Genomic DNA, 15,400 nt, shown 5'->3' on the forward strand with positions numbered 1-15,400 from the left:
CCTGGAGGTTTTGCATTAGACTTCTGGTTGCTGGAAAAGCATCACTTTGGGACAATGTGCTTTGGGTTGATTCTGCTCCCCCTACCACCTACACTTCTGCCCTCCTATCCCAAACCTATACCACCCCAAGATTCAGCTTGGAGGCAGCTGCTTCCCAAAGGCCTTCCTGCCTCACAGAGTCCCCCTCGATGTCTCCCTCGGCCCCCTTCCCTTGGCAGTTCCTGCTGGTGGGTTGTGGCCTTTATCCAGCCCAGAAGATCTGGCGTCACTCCCTTACTGGCTCACACACAGGCACTGTCACCCCAGCTGGATGGGGACCTCTGGTCAGGGATTGCAGGTTTTGTGTTTTGCAGCCTGCTCAGCTCTCAGCTGGTGCTGGCCACACCCTGGATACCTGAAGAGTGTTGGGAGCTGAGATTGTCTGGGCCGGTTTCCATCAGTTACCTGCATGAGAATTATCTAGAAGGGGTTACTTACTTTTTTATTTTGTATTTTCTGATATAGAATTTTGCTCTGTCACCAAGGCTGGAGTGCAGTGGTGCAATCTTGGCTCACTGCAACCTCTGCCTCCTGGGTTCAAGCGATTCTGTAGCCTCAGCTTCCCGTGTAGCTGAGATTACAGATGCATGCCACTACAACCGGCTAATTTTTGTACTTTTAGTAGAGATGGGGCTTCACCATATTGGCCAGGCTGGTCTTGAACTCCTGCCACAAGTGATCCGCCTGCCTCAGCCTCCTAGAGTGCTGGGATTACAGGTGACAGCCACCACACCCAGCCCGAAGTGGTTACTTACTGCAGCCCCAGAGCTTCTGGACCAGGCTCTCTGAAAATGAGTTCTCCAAAGGGTGATGCAAAGACACCCTAAAATGAAACAACTTCTACTTTATCCTTGAGGAGCGGCCTTGGAGGCCTGAGTTTCCCAGGGGCCTGTGGCCCCCCGTCTCCCTGTCTGGAGGTCTCTGGAGAACAAAAGCATTCTTTGGTGTCAGCTCGTGGCCTCCTTCAATTCCCCGTTCCCAGGGCATTGACTGGGCTGCAGGGCAGCACCTCAGATCTCCTTGGAGACAGCTCCTGCCAAGCCCCCACAGGGCCCTCGAGTGTGTCCCAGGGTGGAGCTCTGAGTGGGGGGCCGCTTTCCTCCTCTCCCACCGCCAGCTATTTCCAGCAGTGTCCTCTGGTGAGCCCACCTACCGCAGCCTGCTCCTGGTCAACAAAGACTGCATGCTGCTGACCTTCAGCCTGGCCCCCCAGAGAGGCTCAGACGTCATTCTTCGGCCCACCTCGGGCCTTGTGGCACCCGGGGCCCACCAGATCTTCCTCATCTGCACCTACCCCGAGGGCAGCTCCTGGAAGCAGCACACTTTCTACCTGCAGTGCAATGCTTCTCCCCAGTATCTCAAGGTAGGAGGCAGAGGGAGGGGACCTGGGTCCTTGGGAATGGGCCATAATCTTGAACCACCCTTTTCAAGGCCACATTCCGGGGTTGGTTCCTAAGATTTCCAGGGGGTCACTTCTCCTCCAGGAAGTAGCATAGTAGGGAAGGAACCCGCTTGACCACATCTGTGAACAATTCTCCCACCCCTCAGGACCTTGCCTGTCCACCTCATAGGGTCTGAGGCCAAGAAAGAGGGTGCAGAGAACTCAGAGGAAGGATCTGGGGGAGGCAAAAGACACCTGCAGGTGGTAGAGGGATATTTGGGTCCAGGCCAACAATAGGCTCTGGGGTGGTGGGCCCATGTCTGGCCCCCTGAAATGGTCTATAGCTCCTCTCTCAGTCCCTGAGTTCTTTTCAAGAATTATCTCCTGGGCCAGTCACCACTGACTCTGCTTTTGACAGAAACTGCCGGTACACAGGCTGGCAGAGGGCCTTTGACTGCCTGCTCCAAGTGGGGAAAGCTGCCTAGCCATGGCTTCCTGGACATATTGGGGGAGCTGGGGCTGCAGAGTGAGGTCAGGGCACTGCCCTTCTTCCTCTGGCTCTAGGAGGTGAGCATGTACAGCCGGGAGGAGCCACTGCAGCTGAAGCTGGACACCCACAAAAGCCTCTACTTCAAGCCCACCTGGGTGGGCTGCTCCTCCACCAGTCCCTTCACCTTCCGCAACCCCTCGCGTCTGCCCCTGCAGTTCGAGTGGAGGGTCTCTGAGCAGCATCGAAAGCTGCTGGCTGTCCAGCCCTCCAGGGGGCTAATCCAGCCCAACGAGAGACTTGTGAGTGGCTCCCCTCCTGCCAAGTGACGGCAGCCTTCACTTCTGTCATCTCTTATTTGTGCTTATCATAGCCCAGACTTGCCATATGCACCCCCAAATTCCATCCACAGTAACCTCCCCCACCTGGCGATGAGGTTTTATTATTACTCTCACCATCCCCCTACCATTTTACAAATAATTGAGGCTTGACGAGAGGAAGCCATTTACTAAGATCATAAGTTAGACCATGCAGGGCTGAGACTGGAACCAGTGTTTCTGATGCCAGGGCCGAGGGCCATGTCACCTCCCCATCCATGGTCCCCAAAGCTGGGAGGTCATTGGGAGGGTGGGTTGCAGCAGCTGGATTTGGGCCCAAATGGCCAGCCACCAGTGAGGGTGAGGAAGGGGACTGTAGTCACAGTGGGGGTGCTGGCTGGGATTCAAAATAGCAGACCCTGTTCCTAGTCTAGAGCCTTACAGACGGGTTGGGGAAGCCAAACTTGGGACAAGAAGCACCAGCACAGGCATCTGTAAGAACCCAGGGGACAGTCCCTCGGGGGGACAAGAGGCCTCATAGCCTGTGGAGTTGGCGTGGAGTGTTGACACCCCACTCCCACCCTCACTACCGTCTGACCCTGGGCAAGGGACCCCACTTCTCTGAACTTCCAGTTTCTCATCAGAAAATGAGGTATGGAAATAATGCTACTGACCCCCTGGGGATATAGGATTGAAGGGCTTGGGGAGACTCCATACATGTGCCATGTACAATGCCTGGCACAAGGTAGATTCTGAGAAAGGGCTAACGTAGCATGACGCCCTGCTGTGGGGCCTCGGATGGCCAGGTACCCGTGGAGGGACTTCCGAAGGCCACTGCAGGGATCATTTCTGTGACCCCAGACGCTGACGTGGACCTTCAGCCCTTTGGAGGAGACCAAGTACCTGTTCCAAGTGGGGATGTGGGTCTGGGAAGCCGGCCTGTCTCCAAACGCCAACCCCGCTGCCACCACCCACTACATGCTCCGGCTGGTGGGTGTGGGGCTCACCAGCAGCCTCTCTGTGAGTGGGAGGGCTCTGGCAGGAGGGCGCTGGGGGAGGGGCCCGGACAGGTGGGAGGGAAGGCCCCAGGGAGTCTCACTCCAAGAGGGCAGGGGATAGGAGCCCTCTGCCCCGGACACCCCAAACTTGCCCTTCCTTGGGGGATGCTCTGAAAATGGGGCTGGGAGAGTGGGGCTGTGGGTCTGGAGGAGCCCCCACTCCCAGCTGGCTGACCGTGGCCTTCAGGCAAAGGAAAAGGAGCTGGCCTTTGGGAACGTGCTGGTGAACAGCAAGCAGTCCAGGTTCCTTGTCCTCCTGAATGACGGCAACTGCACCCTCTATTACCGCCTCTATCTGGAGCAGGACAGCCCTGAGGCCGTTGACAACCACCCCCTCGGTACTTGGGCCTGTGCTGGGACTGGGGCCAGGGAAGGTGGGAGGAGGTACTGATTAAGACCGGTTAAGCTGCTGGGCACACTGGCACGCGCCTGTAGTCCCAGCTCTTCAAGAAGCTGAGGTGGGAGTATTGCTTGAGCCTAGAAGTTCCACGCTGCAGTGCACTATGATCACAACTGTGAAGAGCCACTGCCCTCTAGCCTGGGCAACAGAGCGAGACCCCACCTCTGAGCCTCAGCTTCCTCATCTGTTAAAAGAGGCACCAGGTGGCACCTACCTCACAGGGCTGCTAGGTGGGGAAAAGTGCTTAGCAGGTGCCAATGACACAAAGTTAGGTGTGGTCCCTCTGACCCAGGCTGGGAGGAGGGGCTCCACTCCCTGTTTCCTGCCTCAGGGCCTGCTGTCCTCCCTTGGTGCCCAGGGGAGGGTATCTACAAAGGAGCAGGAGGAGAGGCTGGGCCTCCTCTACCCACTGACCCTCCGGCATCATCCCTGAGCAGCTCTGCAGCTGGACCGAACAGAGGGGAGCATGCCACCCCGGTCCCAGGACACCATCTGCCTGACTGCCTGTCCCGAGCACCGGTCCCAGTACTCCTGGACCATCAGCTACTCTCTCATTTCCAACAGAGGTACCTAGACTGCCTGGCATAGAGAGTCGGGGCCAGGGAAGTGCAGGATGAAGGGGGAGGGCTGCGTGAGGCAGTGGATGCCAAGCCACAGGCAGAGCTGGCAGGGTGAGTGGGGCGTGCTGGGGTGTGCCTTTGGTGTCTGGCATAAATGCCACACACCAGACATGTCTGTCCAGATGAATGTCCATATGTGCATGTGCCCAGTGCAAAGAGTTAGGAGCTGTGCTGACTTATTGTGAAATCTTAGCTCCCAAGCCTCCCTGGGCCTCATCTTCCTTCTCTGTAAAACGGAGTTCTTACTAGCCTGCCCCAGGCAGGTTGGAAGGAGTCCAGGGCAGCACAGAGAGGAAATTAAGAGTGTGGACTGGGGCCCAGAGGCTCTGGAACTGGATCCTGGCCCCAGCACTTGTAACCTTAACAAGTTGCTTCACCTCCCTGTGCTCAGTTTCCACATGTCTCAAATGGGGATAATAAGCTGGGCATGGTGGCTCACACTTGTAATCTCAGCATTTTGGGAAGCTGAGGTGGGAGGATTGGTTGAGGCCAGGAGTTCGAGACCAGCCTGGGCAACATAGCAAGACCCCATCTCTACAAAAATAAAAGTATTAGCTGGGTGTGGTAGCATGCACCTGTAGTCCTAGCTACTTGGGAGGCTGAGGCAGGAGGATTGCTTGAGCCCAGGAGATAAAGGTTGCAGTGAATAAGCTGTGATTGTGTCGCTGCTCTCCAGCCTGGCAACACAGTGAGACCCTATCTCAAAAATGAAACGAAATTAAATAAATAAATAAAAATGGGGATCATAATGTCACACAGGCCAGAAAAGGGAAGTGAAGTCACAATACCTGCCACCACTTGCATGAACCTTGAAAACATTATGCTAAGTGAGAGGCCAGTCACAAAAAGCCACATATTGAATAATTTCATTTATATGAAATGTCCAGAATAGACAGAGAGAGATAGAAAGTAGATTAGCGGGAGGGTGAATGGGGAGGGATGGCTAATTGGTACTAGGCTTCTTTTTGGGATGATGAAAATTTTCTAAAATTAGATAGTGGTGATGGTTGCACAACTCTGAATATACAAAAAAAAAAAACTGAATTGTATGCGTTAAAAGGGTAAATTACCTAGTATATAACGGTGTCTCAATAAAGCTGTTATTAAAAATTAGTTTGAAAACAAATCACGGTACACATTAAGTGCAGGCATGTGTATAAGGCACCGTGGACAATGCCCAGTACACAGAAAGTGTCAGAAAAGGGCTGGCTGTTGTTGGAAATGCCCTAGAGCCCGAGAGGGGTCCACTGCTCCTGATGAGGGTCCTGGGGCCAACTGCCCAGGACTCCTGCACCTTTGGCCTTCATGCCCCCTCCAGGGAAGATGGGAGGCAAGCCCACTTCTCTCTTCCTCACCCCCCTCCCCAGATAACAAGGCTGGGGAGAAGCAGGAGCTGTGTTGCGTCTCCCTGGTGGCCGTGTACCCCTTGCTTTCCATCTTGGATGTCAGCTCCATGGGCAGTGCCGAGGGTATCACCCGGAAGCACCTGTGGCACCTCTTCTCTCTGGACCTGCTTAACAGCTACTTGGAACATGACCCCACCCCCTGTGAGCTCACCTACAAGGTGCCCACCCGGCACAGGTGAGCTGAGCCTGGGGTGGGGGTGGGGGCTGGGGGCAGGGCCTATCTAGGGATGTTCATGGAGCTTTCTGCCCAGACCCCCAGAACCAGGAAGCTGTTTCCCATCTCTTTGAGGGAAGAGCTCCCCAGTTCTCGCCCATCCCTGGAGGGTCCCAGGGAAGGGAGGAATTGGCTTGAGGTCTGAAGAGCCAGCCCACCCTTGCCCCTGAGTCCTAGATTCTCCAGTTCCCACCTGGAGGGAGGGGAGTACCAAAGCCAGCCATCCCTGGGAGGGCCCTGCCCTGGCCCCATCCCTATCTCTGAACCCCTTTCTCTGTTCCACACAGCATGATCCAGATCCCCCCCGTCCTCACCCCTTTAAGGCTTGACTTCAATTTCGGGGCCGCACCATTCAAGGCCCCACCTTCCGTGGTATTCCTGGCCCTGAAGAACAGCGGAGTGGTGTCCCTGGACTGGTATGGCTTGAAGGGGGCCACTGGGGGGCCTGGGAGACAAGTGCCTAGAGGCTGAAGGAGAACAAGAGCTGCACTATCTTGCCCGTGGTGGCCTGGCTGCTTGCTGTCTGTGAAGAGTGGACCTTGCATTGACGGCTGTGGAGGCGAGGGTGGGACTGGGGTTGCCAGCAGGACTTGGGGCCTGTCACCAACTGAGACACGGTGATAGGCTCAGAAGTGGAGGGACTGCCCTGATGGAGCCTGGGCATAGTGGCCTTAATAACTTAACAAATGAGACACATTCGCTGGGCATCCGCTGCATGCCAGGACCTGCGCTTTACAAGCCTTTTCTCCTCCAGTCCTGTGGGAAACTCCTCCTCTCTAGACTCTTTCATAGACAGGAAGGCTGAGGGTCAGCAAGGTTAAGGACTCAGCGAAGACCATTCAGCCATGAATGAACAGAGCCAGGTTCAAAGCTGGGTTCGTCCAGTCCAGAGCCCTTGCCTACCCCAGTTAGTCAGCAAGAAGGCTGAGTTGCTTCTACATAGTACGCACTGCCTCGGTGCTGGGGCCCACCTGACAGAGCCCCAGCTTAGTGGAGGCTGGGCCTGAATGGGGGCAAGTTGAGGGTCTCTGGTGGGGAAGGACAGGGACCTGCTGCTGGGGACAGAGCTGCCCCCGAGGGTCCTGGCTGAGGGGCTTTTCTCCCCCAGGGGCTCAGAACTTGTGCCCAGCAAACATCCTGCTTCCACGCATGGACTTTTCCTCCCTCCACCATGTGCCTTGGTTTCCTAGTAAACTCCCTTTTGATGACTTCCGACTTTGCTTGGCTAAAGAGAGGTAAAAAAAAAAAGTGTCCCCATCTGGGTCAGACTTGGGAGAGGGATCCAGGGGTCTGGCCAGGGCATGGCAGTGAGTGGAGGAGAATGAAAATATGCAGGTGGGGGCTTCTGTGATCAGGAACTCACTGGCCTGAGCAGAGAGAGCCTTGGGGAATCTGGAGTGAGAGGGGTGGGCACTAGCAGCCCCTCACTCTCTGACTGTCCCGTTTCTCCTCCATGGTGGAGGAAGATGGGGAAACTGGCTCTTTAGGGGCTCCTGTCTGAGAAGGGCCAGAACTGTGAGTAACTGAGGTCTTCTAGCCCTGAATGACTGGGAAGCTTGGCAGAGCTGCCAGCCTGGTGGGGAAGGCCGGGGCCTGCCTTGAGCTCCAGACTTGCCATTCACTGGGCTCTCTGAATGGGCCCAGAGCCAGGCCCTACAGGGCTCCAGGGAGAGGGGTGGGGGCAGAAAAAGCGGTGTTGGCCTGTGTCCTGGCATGGACCACGCACCGGTGTTTGTGTAGGAGCAATCAGCTGACACTCTCTGTGGAGAGGGTCCAGGCTGCTGGAAACAGAGGCGGGGGAAACCCAGGCAGCATGCCCGGCCAGCCGGGCCCATCCATCAGGAGATCATCTGAGGTGCAGGAAGGCAGTCCGTGCCTCTTCCAGGATTCTAAGCAGATTGACTTTCCTATGCTTTTTGTGTTGTTGTATTTCCTTTCAATTTCTTAGAAGGCTATTTTTGAAAATTCTAGTCCGTCTCTTCTGAGCTCATAAAGAACAGACGGAGGGTTTTATTCCTGCCAAGGCCTGTCAGAGAGGGCCAGGAGGCAGCAGCAGGCAGGAACCCCAAGTGGGAGGGGGAGCTCCAGGGGAAGCAGGGAACCGTGCAGTCGCTCCACTCCCTCCACGCCTTCTCCCCTTCGTGCCTCTGCTTTACCTGGCCCTGGCCTTCGTAGGGTCTTGCATTTAAGGGGAGATTCTTTTCAGACGTCAAATATGCTGGTTAACGTCATTTGTTCATTCATCCAGTCTTTAATTCGTTGGCCACACCTTTACTGGGTGCTTCCTAGATGCTGGCTCTGGGCTGGTCTTCAGGATAGAAATGTGGATGGGCCCAGTCCCTTCCTTCCAGGAGCTGCAGTGTTGCTGGGTCATATGTGCTTTGAAGGAGGTGTGTGCAGCATTTCAGAAGGGCTTCCTGGAGAAAGCTACAACTAAGCTAGACCTACAGCCTGGCTGGAAAAGGCAGAAAGGTTGTGAAGCACCTTCCAGACAGAGGGCCTGGTGTGTACATCGCATGGCTGGAGCAGCAAGTGGGAGAGAGTGGAGAGTCTCAGATGAGGCTGAGGAGGCAGGCAGGGGCCAGGACGTGCAGGGCCTTAGAATCCTCCTTCAGAGAGTTTGGACTTCTTCCTGAGGACATCATGGGATGGGCACTGGGGAGTTAGGAGCAAAGACAGGATCAGCTTTCAAGACCTGTCACACTGGTCTCTGGAGGAGAATGGGTTAGCAGCTTGAGGCAAGGGGACAGGTTGGGAGACTGTTGTGGTCCTCCAGATAGAGGGGTGCAAGATGGCATAGAAGCCCACACTAGAGGGCTGGAAAGGAAAGGGGTTGGAATTATTTAGGAGGGAGACTGGGCCAGGCATGGTGGCTCATGCCTGTAATCTCAGCACTTTGGGAGGCTGAGGTGGGAAGATCACTTGAGGTCAGGAGTTTGAGACCAGCCTGGCCAACATGGTGAAACTCTGTCTCTACTAAAAATACAAAAATTAGCCAGATGTGGTGGTGCACACCTGTAATCCCAGCTACTCAGGAGGCTGAGGCAGGAGAATTGCTTAAACCTGGGAGGTGGAGGTTACAGTGAGCCGAGATTGCACCACTGCACTCTAGCCTGGGTGACAGAGTGAGACTGTCTCAAAAAAAAAAAAAAAAAAAAAAAGGAGGGAGACTGGACCAGGGCAGAAGGCAGTGAGGACAAAGGAGAGGCTGAAATATTAAAGGACCCCAAACTAGCAAGGTCTCCAATTTTGCCACTGCTCAATATCCCCAATAAAATGACAACAGTGGTTTACTCACTTGTAACAAGTCAGACAACATAGGAGCTATGGGAAAAAAGTAAGAAGCTCCACAGCCCCCTCTACAAGTCTAGCTGCTAGGGTGATAAGGATTCGGAATGTGCCTTTCACACTCAGCATTGGCACAACATACAGACACACACACATTTACAGAGCGGTTCTCTCTTTTTTTTACAGTAATGGCCCAATACTATACCTGTTACTTTCAGGAATAATGATGCTTTCACTCAGCATTATATCAATATCAATCTCCTTGATATCAATAACATCTCCTTTAGATCAATACATATATCTAATGCATTCTTTTAAGTAGCTGTATAATATGCCATAATATGGATGGACTTTAAATCATTAAATCACTCCTTTATTGGAAACTCTAATTGTTCCCAGCTGCTTTTTTTCCATGACCACTACAAAGAAAGTGAACCACTTTCTTTGTAGTGGTCATGGAAAAAAAGACATCCACACAAAGGTGTGCGTTGCGTGCACATATGCATGCACACATATGTGCTTTTATTCCTACGAATTGGTTTCCCAAACAGAGACTTCTAGGTCAAAGGGCATATGCTGCCAAAATTCCATCCAAGAGGTTGAGCAGTTCCCTCTCCATCCACCTATGTTTGAGTCTGTTCTTTCTAAACCTACCAGTGTTGAATGTTACTATTCTTCATCTTCAGATTGAAAAAATTTAAGACTGGTTCCTTCTGAGGGTTTGGACTTAGGCCTCCCTGACTCCTACTGAGGCTTCCAGGTGCGTGTTGCACACTTTCTCTCAGGTGTGCGTTGCATGCTTTGTTTCAGGTGCATGTCGCGTGCTTCCTCTCAGGTGCGTGTTGCGCATTTTCTCTCAGGTGTGCGTTGTGTGCTTTCTCTCAGGTGTGTGTTGCATGCCTTCTTTCAGGTGCATGTTGCGCACTTCCTGTCAGGTGTGTGTTGCGTGCATTCTCCTCGGGTGTGTGTTGTGCGCTTCCTCTCAGGTGTGTGATGCACGCATTCTCTTCAGGTGTGTGTTGTGCGCATTCTCTTCAGGTGTGTGTTGTGCGCATTCTCTTCAGGTGTGTGTTGTGCGCTTCCTCTCAGGTGTGTGTTGTGCGCTTCCTCTCAGGTGTGTGTTGTGCGCTTTCTCTCAGGTGTGTGTTGTGCGCTTCCTCTCAGGTGTGTGTTGCGCACTTTCTTTTCCTTTTCTGGATGCTCCCTGTCGTATCCTCTACCCAGTTTGCAGCTGGAACCAGTTATGTGCCATCTCTGAGAGTGAAATGGGTTCTCCTTTTAGATTGTGACCTCAGGACCCTTTGTCACTAGTTTTGTCGGCCACTTAAGGTGCATTATCTACTTTCCCGCAGTCCTAGGCATGTCAGGGGCATTAACTCTGTGCACAGCCTTGCTTCTGTTTCAAGAGTGCCAGCCCTGCTGGGGCATCTGTTCTCCACCCTGTGCCCAAGTTGGCCTGGACACCCCACTCCTTGGGGCTGCTGGTTGGTGCTGCCAGCCTTCCTAGGTGTCCCAAATGGCCCTTTCCCAAGAGCTTTGTCACAGAAGGGTTCATGGCCAGCTCAAAGTGGCCCCCATATTCAAGCAACACCTCAACTCCTGGCATCCACAGTGGGAGCCCCACTCTTCACTTCTTGAGCCACCATGGCCCAGAGTCTGTTCCTGGGTTTTGGGGCCATTATGAAACGAGAATCCACAACAGCCAAATTTGCTCAGGCACACATGGGACAGTTTGCCAAATGGGGGCACGAAGTGTGGGAGTCATGGAAGAAGCCTCCACCTGCCCATCGGGGCCTCAGAGCCCCTGCCTCTCTGTTCTGCCTGACCAGTTTCTTTGTATGGCTTTGCACCCCTCTCCCAGGGCCTTCCTCTTTCCAAGTGACCAGCGGATCGATGTGGAGCTCTGGGCAGAGCAAGCAGAGTTGAATTCCACTGAGCTCCACCAGATGCGCGTGCAGGACAATTGCATCTTCTCCATCAGCCCCAAGACCGGGAGCCTGAGTCCCGGGCAGGAGCAGATGGTGGAGTTAAAATACAGGTGTTCCCCACCCCCCAAACCCTCTGCACTTCCAGTCATAGAGACTCCTACCCCTGGCTTTTCATTGTATGACTCCAGGGCACCCCAAATGGCCACTCCCTGGGAGGACCACCTTCTCACCTGCAGAGGAGGTCTAATTTCCTTCTTGCCCCATCCCAACTCAAGGGCGAGTTGCTCCCAGGGGCTGGCCAGCTCAAAGCCACAGAAATGTCATGTCCATTTGCTCTCCTACTTGTACCAGGGCTCCAGAACTCACTCCCAGACTTATCTGTTTCTCTCTAGCCACCTGTTCATCGGTACTGATCACCTTCCAGTGCTCTTCAAGGTATCCCATGGCCGGGAGATCCTGGTGAGGCCCCAGCACCCTGGCCCTGCCCTGGTTTCAGGCTGGAGGAGGGGGCTGGCTGGACAGGAGCAGGGAGCTGTGTTCTCCTGGGGAGCTGGGGTCCAGATCTCCGCTGGCTGTGTCAGTTCCTCCCGGGGAACTTTTATTTCCAGCTAAATTTCATAGGTGTGACAGTGAAGCCGGAGCAGAAGTATGTGCACTTCACCTCTACTACCCACCAGTTCATCCCTGTTCCCATTGGTGACACACTACCCCCACGGCAGGTCAGTGGTCCACGTTGTCCTGTTGACCAAGAAGGCCTAAATGTTGATCTCTAGGTATGAGTATCAGCCCTTGAGAGGGTGACAAAGACATGGCCCTCTGGAAGCACTTGAGGGGCTGGGCCAGCAGGTTGAACCCCCAGACTGGGTAACTGGGAGATACTTGAAGGGAGAGGCTGCAGTGTCCTGGTGCCTGATGCTAAGCCCTTTGCCAGGCCCAGTTCCAATTAAAAAATGAGGATTTTTTTTTCCTTTAGCAAAATGTTCTTCAAACTTATTTGATCATGAACCATACTAATATATTTGATGCTATATATGCTTATACCCCAGTATATACATAAACATACAACCAAAGTAGAATGATCACAAATTGATAATTATACTACTACATGCAAAGTATACTATATTTTCTTTTTTTATTCTATTCTGTCCAATTTTTTAAATGCTAGACATGACCCACAACATTGATTTAGATCTGCTCACCAGTAGATCTTAGCCACAATTTGAAAATTGCTGCTGCAAAAAGGATGTCCTTCTGGAATGTGAAGAACTAGAATGTGAATTCTTGGGAACCTTTAGACCTTTCTTTCTTTATTGATTGAAGGCAATACAGTTTGCTTGCTCTGGAAATGTACATTGGTAATCTCCAAGAGAGGGACATAATATTTTCCCAAACATTTCACAGCTGTGCAATTTCTAATCATTTAGAAGCTCATGTGTTTCTGAGCAGGGGCCTCCAGCCATTCAGCCTAGAGGCCAAGGAATGGGCTTCCTGGATCTAGAGGGGAGTCTCCTATCCCCAACTCTGTTTACTTCCGTACACACCCGCTACCCCTCTGCCTTCCCAGCAGCCCCACTAGGGGCTGTGACAGTGAAGCTGGTTTGAGCTACTGGGAATATGTAGTGCCATTTGCTAAAAGGAGATAAACTGGGAGCAGGAATAGGCTTTAGAATGAAGAGTTTAGTTCTGGCCAAGTTTGAGATGCTAATGAGACAACCAAGAGGGCTTGTCAGGTAGAAGGTGGACACCAAGTGTCTTAGTCCATTCTGGCTGCTAAAACAAGTTACCATAGATTGGGTGGCTTATAAAGACCACAAATTTATTATAATTTATTGTAATTTGATTTATTATAGTTTATCTTAATTAAAAAGGCTGAGAAGCCCAAGATCAAGACATGGGCAGATTTGGTGTCTGGTGGGGGCCCACTTCCTGGTTCGGTGGCTTCTTGCTGTGTCCTCACATGGTGGAGGGAGCAAACAAGCTTCCATAGGCCTCTTTTATAAGGGTACTAATCCCACTCATGAGGGCTCCGCCCTTGTGGCCGAATCATCTCCTGATTATCTCTTAATACTATTGTATTGAGGATTAGGTTTCAACATATGGATTTTGTGGGGACACAAGCATTCAACCCATAGTACCAGGTCTGGAGCTCAAAGGGTGGTCCAGGCTAGAGAAATAGAGTCAGCATGCTCAGGAGTGAGTGCTCAGAAAGGGGAAAAGGGGCTGGGACTGAATCCAGATGACTCTATTCTCTCTGGCTTCAATTTTCTCATCTCTGAAAGGAAGGATTGGATCAGAAGATCTCTGGTTTCTTCTAGGACATTCTATGATTCCCAACCTTTGGAGTTGGTCTTTAGTCCCTCAGACCTTTCCGCCCCCTCACTTGCCTTTAAGCAGAACTCCCTTGGCCAGGTGCAGTGGCTCAAGCCTGTAATCCCAGCAATGTGGGAGGCCAAGGCGGGAGGATTGCTTGAGGCCAGGAGTTCAAGACCAGCCTGGCCAACACAGTGAGACCCCCATCTCTAAAAATATATATATTTTTGAAGCAGCTGTGTGTGGTAGTGCATGCCTGTGGTCCTAGCTACTTGGCAGGCTGAGGTAGAAAGATTGCTTGAGCCCAGGAGGTTGAGGTGGCAGTGAGCCATGATTATGCCACTGCATTCCAGCCTGTGTGACAAAGTGAGACCTTGTCTCAAAAAAAAAAAAAAAAAAAGAAAAAGAAAAAAAAAACTTGATGAAGTTAAATTGAAGACAAATAAAATAAGCTGCTCCTTTACAAATAAGATTACAGATTATCCTAAAATATCACTGGCTGAACATACAGTTACATACTTCTTGGGTGATCAAGCCACACGGGAGCTCACAGGCTGAAAGGGTGACATCATGGAGATCAGCCTGCCCTCCCACAGTGGGCACAGTGTCCCAGGCTTTCTGGTTTGCAGTGCTGAGCTGATGTGGCAATTTTCCTATTCCTGCCCCCTGCAGATTTATGAGCTGTATAACGGTGGCTCAGTGCCCGTGACATATGAGGTCCAGACCGATGTCCTGTCACAGGTTCAGGAAAAAAATTTTGATCACCCCATCTTTTGCTGCCTCAACCCCAAAGGGGAGATCCAGCCAGGCACCACTGCACGGGTCTTGTGGATCTTCTCACCTATCGAGGCCAAGACCTACACTGTGAGCAGCAGCCTGAATGGCGTGGGAGGCGGGGTGGTGCTGGCTTCCTCAGCAGGCCTCCCTCTGACCAGTCCCCACCCCCACCTCCTAATTCCCCAGGTGGACGTGCCCATACACATCCTGGGATGGAACTCGGCCCTCATCCACTTCCAGGGAGTGGGCTACGACCCCCATATGATGGGGGACACAGCCCCATTCCACAACATCTCCTCGTGGGACAACAGTTCCATACACTCTAGGCTGGTGGTGCCTGGACAGGTGGGGAAAGGGGAGCTAGGAAGGCCTGAGGCCTTGGGGGAGATCCTCAGAGCCCAGGGTGGCCAGGACAAAGGATGGGGAGGCTGGGAGGGACATGAGATGTAGTTGAGGAGGGACAGAGGCAGAGATGAGGCCTTGGAACTCACCCTCCTCCAGATTCAGGAGGCGGCACCAGCTCCATGAGAGGTCTACCCTGCCACCTAGTGCCCACAGGTGTTCCTGCTCAAGCCGCTCCACCTGCCTCAGGGCCCTCCATCCCACCCTCTTCACTGGGATGAGGATGTTAAAAGATGGTATAGGAGTGGGGGTGTTGAAAGGTGTCAAAAGGGCCAGGCACAGTGGTCTCGATTTTCTGACCTCGTGATCCGCCCGCCTTGGCCTCCCAAAGTGCTGGGATTACAGGCGTGAGCCACCACGCCTGGCCGGTTCTTATTTCTCTACCTCCGCTCTCCACCCACAGAATGTCTTCCTGTCCCAGTCTCATATTTCCCTGGGAAACATCCCTGTGCAGAGCAAGTGCAGCTGCCTGCTCTTCCTCAACAACATCTCCAAGAATGAGGAAATTGCCTACTCCTGGCAGCCAAGTCCTCTAGATTTTGGGGAGGTGAGAGTCCTCTGAGCCCTGGAACCTCCATCAGAGCTCCTGACCCATCCAATCCCACCTGACCCCATCCCATCCCACCCCACTCCATCCCATCCCACCCAACAAAACCCCATCCCATCCCATCCCACCCCACTCCATCCCGATCCATCCCACCCTATCCCACCCCACTCCATCCCATCCCATCCATCCCATCCCACTGCACTCCATCCCATCCCATCCCACCCCA

General features: G+C 53.0%; 1 protein-coding gene across 5 annotated transcripts in view; it reads left to right on the forward strand.

Moving 5' to 3' along the window:
* Positions 1-15,400, forward strand: part of CFAP65 (cilia and flagella associated protein 65) — a 38,594-nt gene that overhangs the window by 16,070 nt on the left and 7,124 nt on the right. For 4 of the 5 annotated variants that reach the window (XM_058438204.1, XM_058438203.1, XM_058438208.1 and 1 more), the window contains 13 exons: positions 1,157-1,402; positions 1,985-2,209; positions 3,086-3,244; positions 3,470-3,620; positions 4,120-4,248; positions 5,670-5,883; positions 6,210-6,338; positions 11,072-11,248; positions 11,531-11,597; positions 11,747-11,857; positions 14,121-14,312; positions 14,412-14,570; positions 15,031-15,174. In XM_058438204.1, the coding sequence (XP_058294187.1) occupies positions 1,157-1,402; positions 1,985-2,209; positions 3,086-3,244; positions 3,470-3,620; positions 4,120-4,248; positions 5,670-5,883; positions 6,210-6,338; positions 11,072-11,248; positions 11,531-11,597; positions 11,747-11,857; positions 14,121-14,312; positions 14,412-14,570; positions 15,031-15,174 (2,103 nt within the window). The remainder of the gene's footprint in view (positions 1-1,156; positions 1,403-1,984; positions 2,210-3,085; positions 3,245-3,469; positions 3,621-4,119; positions 4,249-5,669; positions 5,884-6,209; positions 6,339-11,071; positions 11,249-11,530; positions 11,598-11,746; positions 11,858-14,120; positions 14,313-14,411; positions 14,571-15,030; positions 15,175-15,400) is intronic. The other variant, XM_058438202.1, reaches the window with a different exon arrangement.

Source organism: Hylobates moloch, unplaced genomic scaffold, assembly GCF_009828535.3.
Source record: "Hylobates moloch isolate HMO894 unplaced genomic scaffold, HMol_V3 SCAFFOLD_1, whole genome shotgun sequence".
In the NCBI taxonomy this organism is placed as follows: domain Eukaryota; kingdom Metazoa; phylum Chordata; class Mammalia; order Primates; family Hylobatidae; genus Hylobates; species Hylobates moloch.